This window comes from Ovis aries, chromosome 12 (genome assembly GCF_016772045.2).
Source record: "Ovis aries strain OAR_USU_Benz2616 breed Rambouillet chromosome 12, ARS-UI_Ramb_v3.0, whole genome shotgun sequence".
NCBI lineage: Eukaryota > Metazoa > Chordata > Mammalia > Artiodactyla > Bovidae > Ovis > Ovis aries.
Window position 1 is genome coordinate 41405856 of NC_056065.1, and position 13352 is coordinate 41419207.

Consider the following 13352-nt stretch of genomic DNA (forward strand, 5'->3'; position numbering starts at 1 on the left):
GTCTTGTCAACTTGCCAGCTCCCTCCCTGCCCCACCCCCTCGCACCTGGTCTTTTCCTATAAGTTTGCCTTCTCCTTCCTTCCTGTTGTTGGAAGATGTCCAACTCTGCAGTCATGGCCTTCTGCCCTGTACCTCACCCCCTACAAGTGCTGCTGGAGCCCCGGCTGACCTGCCTAAATCCTTGACCAGCTCCTTTCAGCAACAGTGCTCTCTGCCAGGCCTCTGATGGCTCAGGTTTCAGACAGGCTGATGGGGAAATTCTTAGGGGTGAAGTATTGTACAAATTGAAGGGTTTCCATCCAGATTTTCTAAGAAGAAGCCACTTGATAAGAGTGTCCCTGTGCCATCATCATCCTTTGTTACAATTCCCCTAGAGGCCGCACACCCTCAGGGATGAGCACACACTCTGGGACAGGCTGTGTGTGTTAGTCGTGTCCGACTCTGCGACTACATGGACTGTAGCACGCCAGGCTTCTCTGTCCGTGGCATTCTCCAGGCAAGAATACTGGAGTGGGTAGCCATTCCCTTCTCCAGGGAATCTTCCTGACCCAGGGATTGAACTTGGGTTTCCTGCATTGCGGGTGTATTCTTGACATCTGAACCACCAGGGACAGGCTGGTTGGGGTCAAACTCTGGGTTTACCACCAGCAGCTGCCTGACTCAGGCAAGGCAATGTCTCGAGCATTCGTTTCCCCAGACATAAAATGGGTCCAAGCACCCCCTCCCTAAGGTTAACAACTGAGCTGATGCATGTTGAGCCTTGTTTTGAGTTGAATTGTGTTCCTCCCAAAAGATATGTTGAGGCTAAGCCTGGTCCCCATGAATGTGAGCTTGTTTTTAAAATATTTTATTTATTTTGGCTGTGCCATGTCTTAGTTATGGGACATGGGATTTTCGATCTTTGACGCACCATGAAGGCTCTTTAGTTGTGGTACGTGAACTCCTGAGTTGCAGCATGTGGGGTCTAGTTCCATGACCAGGGATTGAACCCCTGCCTTGGGAGTGCAGAGTCTTAGCCACTGGACCACCAGAGAAGTCTCAGATGTGAGCTTATTTGGAAATGGGATCTTTGCAGGTGATCAAATTAAGATGAGGTCATTAGGATCTGATACAACTGAAGGCAATGTGACCTTCACAGAGAGAAGACGGGCAAGTGAAGATGGAGACAGAGACTGGAGTGATGCCTCTATAAGCCAACGAATGCCAAGGATGGCCAGCCACCAACAGAAAGAAGCCAGGAGAGGGGGACGGAGCAAAGTCCCCCTCAACCTCCAGAATGACCCTCTCCGCCTACACCTTTCATCAGATTTCCAGCCTCCAGAACTGGGAGAAAATAAACCTCTGTCTTTATAAGCCACCCAGTCTGAAGCACTTTGTTACTAAGACAAACCCTAAGAAAAGCAACTGGCATGCTAAGAGCTATGTGTCAGCTTATACCATTAACCCGGTGTTTGGTGTCTGTCTTCACCATGGAGAGTGGGAACCAAGATCTGATGCTCCCTCAGCAAATACTGAGCCTCTGTTGGGTGCCAGGCACACAGTGGGTGTTGACAGGTTGTTGCAGGTCTGTCCTGCATGCCCAGCCTCCCTGTTAATATTTACAGATGACCAGGCTAGCTCACCTGGAGACCATCCACCCACCCTAAGGGGTCAGCCCCAGCTCAGTCTGTGTCCAGCTTCCTAATGCCCTGGGCCGATGTCTGTCCCAAGGAAGAAGGTCACAGCACGGTACTGGGAACATTGAAGGGGCTAATAAGTGTCCCGGTAGGGAGCCAAATGGGCTCCACTCCTATGGTGCCCCCCGCCCCCGAAAGTTCCCCAGTCTGACTCTGGGCTCCCAGAGTACTCTGCGACCCTGTTCCCCAGAGGGTCCTGCCCCTTCCTCTCCACCTCCATCTCCTTCCAGGCTCAGCGCCCACCTCGAGCCAGGTTCCCAAGGCACCATGCAAACACTTAGTTATCGCAATTTGAAGAATACAATGGAGCCAGCAATGCTTAAAATGCTCATGTTAATGGCGGCGGTCTGCAGTTTCATTTCACTTTAATAAGAACTATCTGCTGTGAGCAGGAGGCAGGCACGACCAGCTCCCCATCCCAGGAGTTGCCCCCTCCCCCAAATTTCACCCAGAGTCAGGGTGGGGAGGTGGGGGTTCAGATCTGTGAGGAAGGCTGTGCTGGGGCCCCATGGCTTTCCAGAGAGCAGAGCCCCTTGAGTCTGGGGCCGGGATAGGACATGCAGTAACCCAGGCTGGTCCTTCTGTCCTCCCAGGCCAGGACCTAAAGGCCTAGGGAGGACCACAGGACCACCCAGCACTGGCCGCCGTAAAACTGATGGGGAGGGAGGGGGCAAGGGGTGTGAGGCCCTGCCCTTGAACCCTCTGTGCTCTTCCTGCAGAGTTCCCGAGGGAGGCCACTCTGGCTGTGCCACTGACCCAGCTACAGCTCAGTTACTTTGCCTTCTGATGCCTTGATTTTCACATCCATAGATGGGGGCCCTGTAACAACCACATCAGAAAGTTCTTGTGAGCACTGAGGCAATGTGGAAATTCTGCAGAGGGAAGCCCCCTGCAAAAATCACCTGACCCCGCTGGGAACCAGGTTCAGGAGGAGGGCTGGTCTCTTCCCTTAACAGGGAGAGGCAGGGCAGCTGCCAGTGTCCAGCAGTGGGGAGCGGCAGCCAGCTTCACCACCCAGCAGGGGCTGGCACTGTGATGAAGGCAGTGTGGGTCACACAGGTGGGTGATGTCTGGCCCAGGCCTGGGAACATAAGGAATTGTAGCCTAGCTGCGAACAAAGTGCCTCTGGGCACCAAGAACAAGCATCTCACCCCCACCTACTGGACCAAAGGTGTGCAAGTCCAGGTGCAGTGCCAGGGCTATAGGGAGGTCCCATTGGGCAGGGGGATCTTATAGCCGCTCCGGAGGAGCAGAAGGCAGGCGCCCAGCCCCAGGGCCCCCGCCAGGAGCACAGCGCCCAGGGCTTTGAGGAAGGAAGTCCTGGTCCGCGTGAAGGAGCCGGGTGCCATGATGCCGAGCAGGGCTGTGCTGACCGTGAGCGTGTAGAGGATGGAGACGCCTGTGTTGAGGGCGACGATCTTGCCGAACTTGGCAAACGGGGCAATGATGCAGAAGAAGAGGGGCACCGTGGCGATGACTGTGGTGAGGGCGCTGGAGACGATGGCCACGCCCACATGCCGCACCGCCTCCAGCGTCCGCCACTGGCGCTGCGAGTGGGCGTCCTGGGGGTAAGTGAGAGAACGCTGGGGCCCCGGAAGGGATCACTCCCTGCCTGGGGCTTGGGATGGGGGTTTGGGCCCTGGGAAACACGCACATGCTGTCCAAAGCCAGGCTTGACCCTGCAGGGCTCTGATTCCCCCTTCATAAATATGTGTGTGTTGGGGGTGGGGGAGGGTGAGAGGGGGGTAATAACAGCACCTGCTCCGACGGCTCTGCGGTAACATAAAACCCGCTCCCCTGCAGCAGTGCCCAGCGCTGGGCACACAGTGGGGGCTGGCTAAACATCGCTATGACAACCGGAACACTGATGATCTGCACGGTAGGTCCTCGAACATGGGAGCCCTGACTGGAACTGATTCCTTCTTTTGACCGAGAGAAGCTAAATGTATAACTGATTTAATTTATGTATTTATGAATGTTTCACACCCAAACAATTCCAAACTGGGGAAAACCAAAAACTTTACGAGACTCAGAGCTGGTTTTGGCACTGAGTACGTAGGTATGTCTTCCCTAAGCCACAAGGTCCAGTGAGGGTGGGGTGGCCTCAGGGTCACAACTAGAAGGGCTCAGACCTGCTTCCTGGGCTTGAGAATGAGACTGGGAATCAGGGACTCGAGAAACAAGAAGGGCCCTTGGACAGTGCCTGGTCCAACCCCTCATGCTCACTTAGGGAGACAGAGCTGGGGGAGTGGACCCATCCTCGGCCCACAGTCATGCTAGGTGCAGCTGCCTGAGAACTCGAGTCCCCTGGTGGAGAATGGCCCTGGAAACAGAGGCTCCTGCAACACATGCTGGATGGGAATCGGATACCATGGTGTCCAGCTACCCTTGGGGGCCTTCGTCAGTGGCACTGGGGAGGGAGAAGATCCCTTAGGGATGGGAGGGGCAGGTGGGGGGCTCACCTCAGCCTGGTGAGGGGGCAGACTCTCTCCAGCCAGCAGGTAGCCCTCAACCAGATGGACGCAGTAGTCCACGGAGGAGCCGACAAGAATGGACAGGGAGATCGCCTCCACGGCGCCCATCTCCCAGCCGCTCCAGTACATGATGGTCACCACAAGGCACACGATGCCTGCAGGGGGCGGGGAGGTAGCTTGGACCTGGCCCCACCCATACAGTCCTGGAAGGGGGCTGGGCAAATTCAGAGGGTCTCTGGTGAAGGCGAGGAAGTCTACGGCAGATCCCTCAGCTCTGGGGACTGGTGAGATGGGGAGGACAGGGCCTGAGAGGGCTGAGTGGGCCTGAAAGAGGTGACAGAGGGGGCAGCAACACACCCTTGGGCTGAGACCTGCCACCTGGTGCCACCTGGCTCCTCTTGGGGAGTGCACGGCCCTACGAACAATTGTCTCAGAGGCTCTTTTTGCCTGGGGTTGGGGGGGGGGTGCGTCTCGGGAAACCTTCACGCAAGAGATGAGACAGTTAAGGGTGGAGAAGAACTTGAGACCACCAGTGAGACCCTGCCCGCTCCTGGCCCCGGCCCACCTACCCAAGATGCTGAGGAGCACAGGCAGAAGGAGTAATACGTGGGTGGTGAACACGGCCACGGCGGCCACGCAGATGAGCAGGGACAGGGCCAGGCCATACAGGGCGCTCTGCACCCCTGCAAGGGAGACGCAAGGGCCCTCAGCGGGGCTGCAGTGCTGGGCGCCCACAACCCCCGCACCCTCGCGCTTCAGAGGTGCGGGGGTCACGCAGGTCGGCACTGCCACAGCCAGCTGTGTCCCTCTGGTGACTTTCAGCCACATGCCCTCTCTGAATCCCCATTTCTTCATTTGTAAAAGGGGATAATGACAGTACCTACTCCCTAGGCCTCATTTGGAGTTTAAAGAGATAACACGGGCCAGGCCTCAGCCAGGGCTTGGCATTGAGAAGGCCTCCTAATGACAGATGGCTGCTTACAGCAGTCATTAGTAATGGTAATGACCGCTGGCTATAATGGCCATTAGCATCGTTACCATTTCTTTTTAAGTGGGCAAACTCAGGATCAGAGGATGTGGCCAGATGTCCCCAAGCAGGAGGGGACCCAAACTCTGGTCTCCGATCGGTGTTGGCGGCCACTGTGTCATTCCAGTTCCTCCAGGGCTCTTGGCCAGAATTGAGAAGACAAGCATGGCTCAGACAGGCCAGGCCATAGCCTCCCTGGTCCGGGTCACCTGCCACCGCCCGCTGTGCTGGGGCCCTGGGGGAGGGGCTGCCGCTCGCCTATGATCTCCATGAAGATCTGCTTCCAGTGCTCGCAGGTCTGGAAGCCGTGGTGCAGGGCCGAGCCCTCGGGGAGTGTCTTCAGCTGCTGCTGCAGGAAGTTCTCCCAGCGGAGGTAGTCCGAGTAGGTCTGGAAGGAGGACTTGCCCTTGTATGTGGTCTGCGGGGACACGAGCCAGTGAGACAGGTGGGTAGCTGAGGCCTGTTATGCTGCCCTGGCGATGCAAATGGAGTGTGCTGCATGGAGGGTGAAGGGTGAACCCATCCGAGACCACCTCCCACCAGCCTCCAGGTGCACGTGTGACTCTCACAGCAGTGGCAGCAGGTCCCAAAGCAACCAAAGTCCCTGCCCCATCCCAAAAGGACCACCTCCAACTCCCAGAGCCCCTGGCTCGGAGTCCCACCGTTGGCCCATGCTGTTTCCTCTGCCCTCACAGCTGGCTTCTGCCCCTCCTTCAAGTAGGGTTCTGTCTCCTCCAGGAAGCCTTCCTTGATGCCCCAAGACAGGCATCCTCTGGGCTCTTTAAGCCCTTGATGCTTTCCCATCATTGTTCTCATCACTGTCTGGCAAGCTGCCCCCACCTTCTCCTGGCTGGACTGTGAGTCTGGGAGGGCAGGTGGCCTGTCTGGTTCACAGTGCCCAGCTCTGGAACTTTCATGTATATAACTTTATTGATCCAATTCTGCCCTCCCTGAGCACAAACCAATTCACAATGAGTCTGCGCAGGTGTGTGTCTGAGTGCTGGTGGGGTGGGAAGTAATGTCCTGTCACATGGAGGGACCTGAGCAGGGATTCTTGAAACTGTCTGAGGCTTCAGCCTTAAAAAGGAAGGAAATCTGGACACAGGCTACAGCACAGATGAACCTGACGAGTATTATGCTAAGTGGAATGAACCAATCATAAAAAGCCAGTGCTGTGTGAGGGATGAGAGCGGTCAAATCCGTGGGGACAGAAGCAGAGTGGTGGCTGGAGGAGGGCCCTGGGGAGTCCACATTTATCAGGAACAGTTTCACTTTTGCAAGATGAAATATTTTAGAGATGGACATTGGTGACATTTGCATCACTGTGAACACACTTAATATTACTGAACTATACATTTGCATTGGAGAAGGAAATGGCAACCCACTCCAGTGGTCTTGCCTGGAGAATCCCGGGGACAGGGGAGCCTGGTGGGCTGCCGTCTATGAGGTCGCACAGAGTCGGGGTGGGGATGGCTGGTTGCACAGTGGGATGGCTGGTCCCCTGGCTTCCATCTCTCCTGGGGGGACCCAGCACAGGGGCTCTGTGGCCCAGAACCTGGCCCCTCCCAGTGGCAGAGGGGAGCATCTTGAACTGTCACCTACCCCCACGGAATGATGTGAACCCTGAGCCTTTGGGGAAGAAGGGAGGTGAGAGCTGCCTGGCGTTCTGTGTGGCAGAAAGGGCCAGCCTGGTGGTCAGACAGCCTGGATTTGCACTTGATGCTGGCACTCATGAATCCCGTGACCTTGGGCAAACAACTTCATCCCTCTTGGCCTCAGTCTCCCCTCTAAGGAGACCCCCTCTGCTCTGCTCTGGGATGGGGGCTGGAGGTCAGTGGTGACACTGCACTCTGTCAGGTTGGCACGCTGCCCCGTGCCCGGTTGGTCCACCCAGGGCTCACCGACTCGAAGGCCATAGAGATCCACTGCACGCGGCCGTCTTTGACGCCCACGGCCCCATGTGACAGCTGCCCTGGGAGCAGGTGGGGTTCGGGCAGCTCCTTGCACTCGGGGTGCAGCATGTGCAGGAAGGAGGAGATGCTGTAGCCTGCAGGGATGGCGGAGAGGGGGTTGGGGTGCACCTGGTTGGGAGCGCCTCTTCCCCCATCCCACCCACCCATGTGTACCCACCCATCTGAGTGTACATGCCAGGGGCACACGCTTTCCCCCCAACCTAGTTTAAAAAATGTCTGAAACTACCAGCAATGGCATTGGGAAACCTACAATACCCATGTGCCACTGGGGCAGAAATTGAAATCCTGTGCCTTCTCAGAACCCACCTGCCAGTGCAGGAGACATAAGAAACGAGGGTTCAATCCCCGGGTGGGGGAAGATCCCCTGGAGGAGGAAATGGCAACCCACCAGTATTCTTGCCTGGGAAATCCCACAGACAGAGGAGTCTGGTGGGCTATAGTCCATGGATTGCAAAGAGTCAGACATGACTGCAGCGACTTAGCACGCAGCACATGCATGCCTTTTCAGGAAGAACCCTAGTCTGACCCAGGTTACTACTGAGGGGTTGGCCCAGACCTCACCCCCAGCTTTGGGAAAGCTGCTCCCACAGGTGTGCCCTGCACATCGCACACCTCCCCAGGCCTGTGGACTCTCTGCCTGTTCATCCTCAAGCATGAGACTACTCTCATCTGGAAGGTTCACATAGCTCCCACCCTCATGTGGACACATACACACACAGACGAGAGTCCGCAGACACCGCAACTCCAGGCATGTGAGCCCTGGGGGCTGTCCCCACTTTGGACCTCATACCCACCTGAGGGCAGGCACTGGGCCCCGCCCGGCTTCACCAACTCCGAGTTCCCCGCTATGGCCTTGCAGAGGCGACACAGGTGTCCAATTTCTTTGAAGAGGTCAAAGCTGCTGTCATAGATGACGCTGCCCTTTCCCAAGGAGACACAAGCCAGTGCAGCTGCTCAGTGAGTCCGGGACTCAGTCCTGGCCCTACCCTGGGGAGGAGCCTCCGGCAACTCCTGCGACCATCCTGGCCAGCACTCAAACCCTCTGCCTGGTTGCCCACCGTCCTGCCTGAGCCTGCTCTGCCCCACCCCCAGCAGCTCCTCTGCTCCCATCACTGCCCAGCCCCGCGGACCCCCGCAGTCTCCCTTCCTTGAGTTTACTCACAGCATGCTCACCTGGGCCCCGTGCTTTCCCCTCTCCCTCCGCACAGCCGAGTCCCACCTGCCCTCCATCACCTGCTTCCTCTCCTCCCCACCTCCCTGTCCCTCCTCTGAACCCCTGTGGACTCATGGTCCAGACTGGACACAACTCCTCTGACTCCACCTGGCTCTCAAATTACTTTATGTCTGAAGCCCTGTAAACCCGGCTGGGCTGACTTCCCGAGGCAGAGGTTACGACCGAGACCTACATCCACAGTCCTTTCCACCACGTCTCAGCCCCCATCACGTGCCAGGCACAGACCAAGTCACACCTCTGTCTGTCAGATCCTTTCTCCTCCAGCGCCCAAGAGCCCAGCACCAGCACAAACATGTACAAAGAGGGAGACTACCCCAGGCGAGGGCACCCTGGCTGAGGCACACAACAAGGGCTATGGGCATGGGGTGGGGGAGGGGCCCCCTGCAGGAGAACAGGGAGGGTTTACCCACCTGTTGCCCTCCCCTCTGTTCCACCCCTAGTGATGCAGGGTGGCTGGCTTGGTCCCAGATTCCTGGGTGATTCTAAAAGCTCGACCCTGCTCCATCCTCAAGAGAAATGATGCCCCAGGGGTCCGGGGAGGTCCTGTCTGGGCTGGGTGAGTGGTCAAAGAACTAAGGGTGGGGGTGGAGAGCTGGGCTGGTGGTCCCTGCACTGGTAGCTGTTCATCAGCCTGCTGTGGCGGGGCCCTTTGGCAGCTGTCCAGTGTGGGCACACGCACCGGGTCTCCAATGACGTGGTTGTCCCCCTGCCGTGTGCGGTTGATGCCAATGATGCCAAAGACCACAAAGACCATGGCCCCCGTGTCCACCAGCGGCCGCACTGCTGGCTTCCCGCAGCCTGTGTTTATGCAGGGGTTGAAGCCGAAGGTGGCGGAGAGGCGGGCCTTGGGTGCTGCAGAGGGAGGCACAGCTGTACAGAAAGGCCAGGCCCAGCCTCCCGAGGCCCCACGGCAGCCTCCCTGCATATACCTTTCTCGCTGGGCACGTAGAAGAAGCCTTTGGTCGGCCCATCGGGGCTGGAGCTGAGCAAGCAGCCGGGAGGTGCCACACACACACGCCCATGGAAAGGGGGCTTGTGGGACTGGGCAAAATACAGCTTCCTGTGGAGGCAAAGGAGGCCGGGACTGAGGCCAGGAGGGCCAGGAGGGCCAGGAGGGCCAGGAAGGGCTGGGGAGGAGAGGCAAAGGCATGCAGAGGCTGGAAGAGCAACCCAGGGATCAAACCAGCATCTCTGACGTCTCCTGCATTGGCAGGTGGGTTCTTTACCACTAAGGCCACCTGGGAAGCCCTCCAGGGGTGCAAGAATTCTGAATGACCTCAGGGCCAGCCTTGGGGTCATTGCTCAGAAGCCCCCAGCCCCACCTTAAACTGAAGTTATAGAGCTCAAGATTCTGTTTGAAGAAAGGATTCCATGGTCAGCTTATTTACCACTGGAACTTGATGTAGCTCTGGGATTCCCTGGTGGCTCAATGGTAAAGAATCTGCATGTAATGCAGGAGACCCGGGTGCGATCCCTGGGTTGGAAAGATCCCCTGGAGAAGGGAATGGCAACCCATTCCTGTATTCTTGCCTGGAGAATTCCATGGGCAGAGGAGCCTGGCGGGCTACAGTCCATGGGGTCACAAAGAGTCAGACACGACTGAGCGACTAACACTTTCTTGATGTAGTTCCAGGTGCTTTCTAGAATGTTCTAAGCTCATCCAGACAGCATGACCCCAGTGGCTACTGTGTATCTGCAGAGGGAACCTAGCTCTAGAGGGCAGGCAGAAGGAGCCCCACCTCCTGAGCCAGGTGGGCCAAGCCGGAATGGCCCAGTGAGCCCGTCTTGGTCTTCCCCCGGCCCCAAGCTGAGTCCAGCCTCAAGCGGGTGCTCACTACCTCAAGGCCAGGCCCTGCCAAACAGACTATGGTCCCCGGTGTCAGGAGTGCAGGCCCTGCACTGCCGTTATCTGGACTGCAACGGCAGCGGGCTCTTCCTTTCGGAGCACGTATTGTAATTTGTAATGACATTGCGCTTGACTTGCTAGTTGCTATCTCCTGCTAGTCAGCCCGAGGGCAGGAGTCACATCTGTCTTGTTTACCATCCCCAGCACTAGCCACATGCAGGCCCACTGACAGTGCTCAAGGTTTATTAAATGAATGAATGGATAAGAATAAGGCCCTCAGCTAACACAGCCTCAATGGTCAGAACCTGGGGAAAAGATGCCCCCAGCTGGCTTGGAGACCCCTCAAGGCACAGTTGCTCATTAGGTATTTGGGGGCAGTGACTTCATGCCAGGCGCTAGGCAGGGCGTGTGTATACAGTAGATAAGGACAACACACACGGGCTCCCTCCTGTCACCTTACAGTCTCAGGATGTTAGCCGCTCAGTCGTGTCCGACTCTCTGCGACCCCATGGACTATAGCCTGCCAGGCTCCTCTGTCCAATGAATACCCCAGGCAAGAATACTGGAGTGGGTTGCTTGCCCTCCTCCAGAGGATCTTCCTGACCCAGGGATCAAACCTGGGTCTCCTGCATTGCAGGCAGATTCTTTAGGGAGGGGCAACACTAAATAAATAACTTCTGAATTAACTGTACGCACTGAGAGTGTGGATTGAGCCTTGGGGAGGTAGGCAGAGTGTACTCATTCTTTCCTTCACTCATTCACCCAGCAAGTGTTTCCTGAGCACCTGCCACATGCCAGGCCCTGGACCAGGTGAGGGGACACGGCAGGAGGCCTACGTTCTCCTGAGCAAAGACAGGGAACGAACCAGCTGTCAGTATGATTCCAGGAGGTGACGGGAACCAGAAAGAGAGCAGCTGGGGGATGTATGGGGAGAGATGGGGTGTGGCTGTTTCAGCTGTGGGAGGGCGGTCTGGTCAGAGACAGCCGTGGGTGGGGAGTATCTGGGTAAGGACCTAAATCTTGAGAAGGAGTCAATCATGGACTTCCCTCGCGGTCCTGTGGTTAAGACTCTGCCTTCCACTGCAGGAGATGTCGGTTTGATCCCTGGTCAGGGAACTAAGAGCTCACATGCCATGTGGTGCAGCCAGGAAAAAAAAAAAGTCCATTTCTGGAGGAGCTGGGGAAGAGCACCATAGGTCCAAGGAACAGCAAATGCAGGAGCTCTGAGCTGGGAACTGCCTGGTGTGCCGAGGGGCAAGCAGACAGCATCTCTCACAGAGCCATTCAGAGGATAAGGGGCAGATGGGGGAGAGAACTGCGGGCCTGGCATCTTGGTGTTCCCCCATCCCCAGCCCTGGGGGGAAGACTGTCTAAGCACACATGCAGGAATAGGCAGGGGTTTCTTTTTTTAAAAAAGAATTTTTTTTTAATGTGGACCACTTTTTAAAGCCTTATTGACTTTGTCACAATATTGCTTCTGTTTTAGGTTTTGGTTTTATGCCCCTGAGGCATGTAGGATTGTAGCGTCTCTGACTAGGGATTGAGCTTGCTCTCCCTGCACTGGAAGGCAAAGTCTTAACCACCAGACCAACAGCAAGTCCCTGGACAGGGGCCTGCTGACATCTGGTGGGAGGGGCAAATGAGTGGGAACCGGCTCGTCTGCAAGGCTCTGTTACCGGGTGTGCTGCTGCTCCTTGGCGGCCACGTAGAAGCTGAAGTCAAGCTTCCAGCCCCGCTTGGTGTCGCAGGCCAAGGTCGTCACCATCCACTTGCGGGAGGGGCTCGCCGCCTGGAGCAGCCCTACTGTAGACATACAAGCGGTCAGCTTCTTGGTGAAGTTACCAAAAGGCGCTCTATACACCTAAGCAGTGGATTGACAGAGACAAGACAGGTGACTCCAGGAGGCTGCCTCTGCCTGGGCCGGGCCTCAGGCCGGGTCCCCTCCCTCCTAGGAGAGCTCCCTGCCCCCCGCCCCTGTTCCAGCCCTCAGAGTCAGGGGAAGAGCTCTGGGCAGAACCCAGGAGGCTTGGGTTCGAGTTCAAAGATAGGGCAAACCTTTCCCTCTCTCTCTCTGAGCCTTAGTCCTTCAACTAAGGATTTACTCCAAGCCAGCCCTGAGCTGGGCTGTGAGAATATGACACTGAACCAGACGGGCTTGGTCCCTGCCCTCCTAGAGCCGCCAGTGATGATGCTTTGGCCACCTCATGCGAAGAGTTGACTCACTGGAAAAGACTCTGATGCTGGGAGGGATTGGGGGCAGGAGGAGAAGGGGACAACAGAGGATGAGATGGCTGGATGGCATCACTGACTCGATGGACGTGAGTCTGAGTGAACTTCAAGAGTTGGTGATGGACAGGGAGGCCTGGCGTGCTGCGATTCATGGGGTTGCAAAGAGTCAGACACAACTGAGTGACTGAACTGAACACTTAAATATTAGGATGATAAGACCCAGGAGGAATGGGGCAGTGGAAGAGGAGGGTGAACTGAGAATTATTTCCAGGACATGGACCAAGGAGGTGACATTATGCTAAGAAACCTGAACGGGGAGCCAGCCGTGCTTTAAGCTGGAAGGCAGGCTCTCCAGGCAGTGGGAATCACCTTGTAAGCATTGGTGTAAAGGTCAGAGCCAGAGAATACCTCACATACTCCATCTTTCAAATGGAAATACAAACCCTGATCAGATGAGTTGACATGCGTTGACATGGGTAACTGTCACCCTGGAGGTGTAATGTGTTAAAGAAACACCAATGATGTTTGAGAGGAAAAAATCAGAGGCCTGGGTTGGCCCTGGGAGACCCTTTTCTGGGGGTGTTAGAACAGAGGCTGAAAACAACAGTCTAACTCATGGCTCCTGTTTACTGAGTGCTTACTACATTCCAGATGTTACAGAACTCACAGGCCTTGCCTCAAGTACCTCCAGCAACCCTGGGTGGTACCTTTCATACCCCCATTACACAGATGAGGAAACTGAGGCTCAGAGAGATTAAGTAATCTTCCCAAAGACACTAAAAATGGCACAGGCAGAACTCGAACCCAGGCCTACCTGACTCAGCAGCCCGGCTTTCACCACTCTGCAGGTCCCTGCTGTGGGCCTGGCTGATGGCAGGAGAGGGTCCTCATTT

At 56.4% G+C, this 13352-nt stretch overlaps 1 protein-coding gene across 1 annotated transcript in view; it reads right to left on the reverse strand.

Annotated features, from left to right (window-relative positions):
* Positions 1–1992: 1992 nt before the first annotated feature.
* DISP3 (dispatched RND transporter family member 3) overlaps positions 1993–13352 on the reverse strand; it is a 57342-nt gene continuing 45982 nt past the window's right edge. Inside the window, exons 13-21 of the mRNA XM_004013722.5 lie at positions 11907–12091; positions 9314–9444; positions 9064–9236; positions 7945–8071; positions 7079–7224; positions 5436–5595; positions 4720–4833; positions 4139–4305; positions 1993–3238 (exon numbers count right to left, since the gene is read on the reverse strand). Coding sequence (XP_004013771.4) covers positions 2876–3238; positions 4139–4305; positions 4720–4833; positions 5436–5595; positions 7079–7224; positions 7945–8071; positions 9064–9236; positions 9314–9444; positions 11907–12091 — 1566 coding nt within the window. The 3' untranslated portion in view covers positions 1993–2875. The remainder of the gene's footprint in view (positions 3239–4138; positions 4306–4719; positions 4834–5435; positions 5596–7078; positions 7225–7944; positions 8072–9063; positions 9237–9313; positions 9445–11906; positions 12092–13352) is intronic.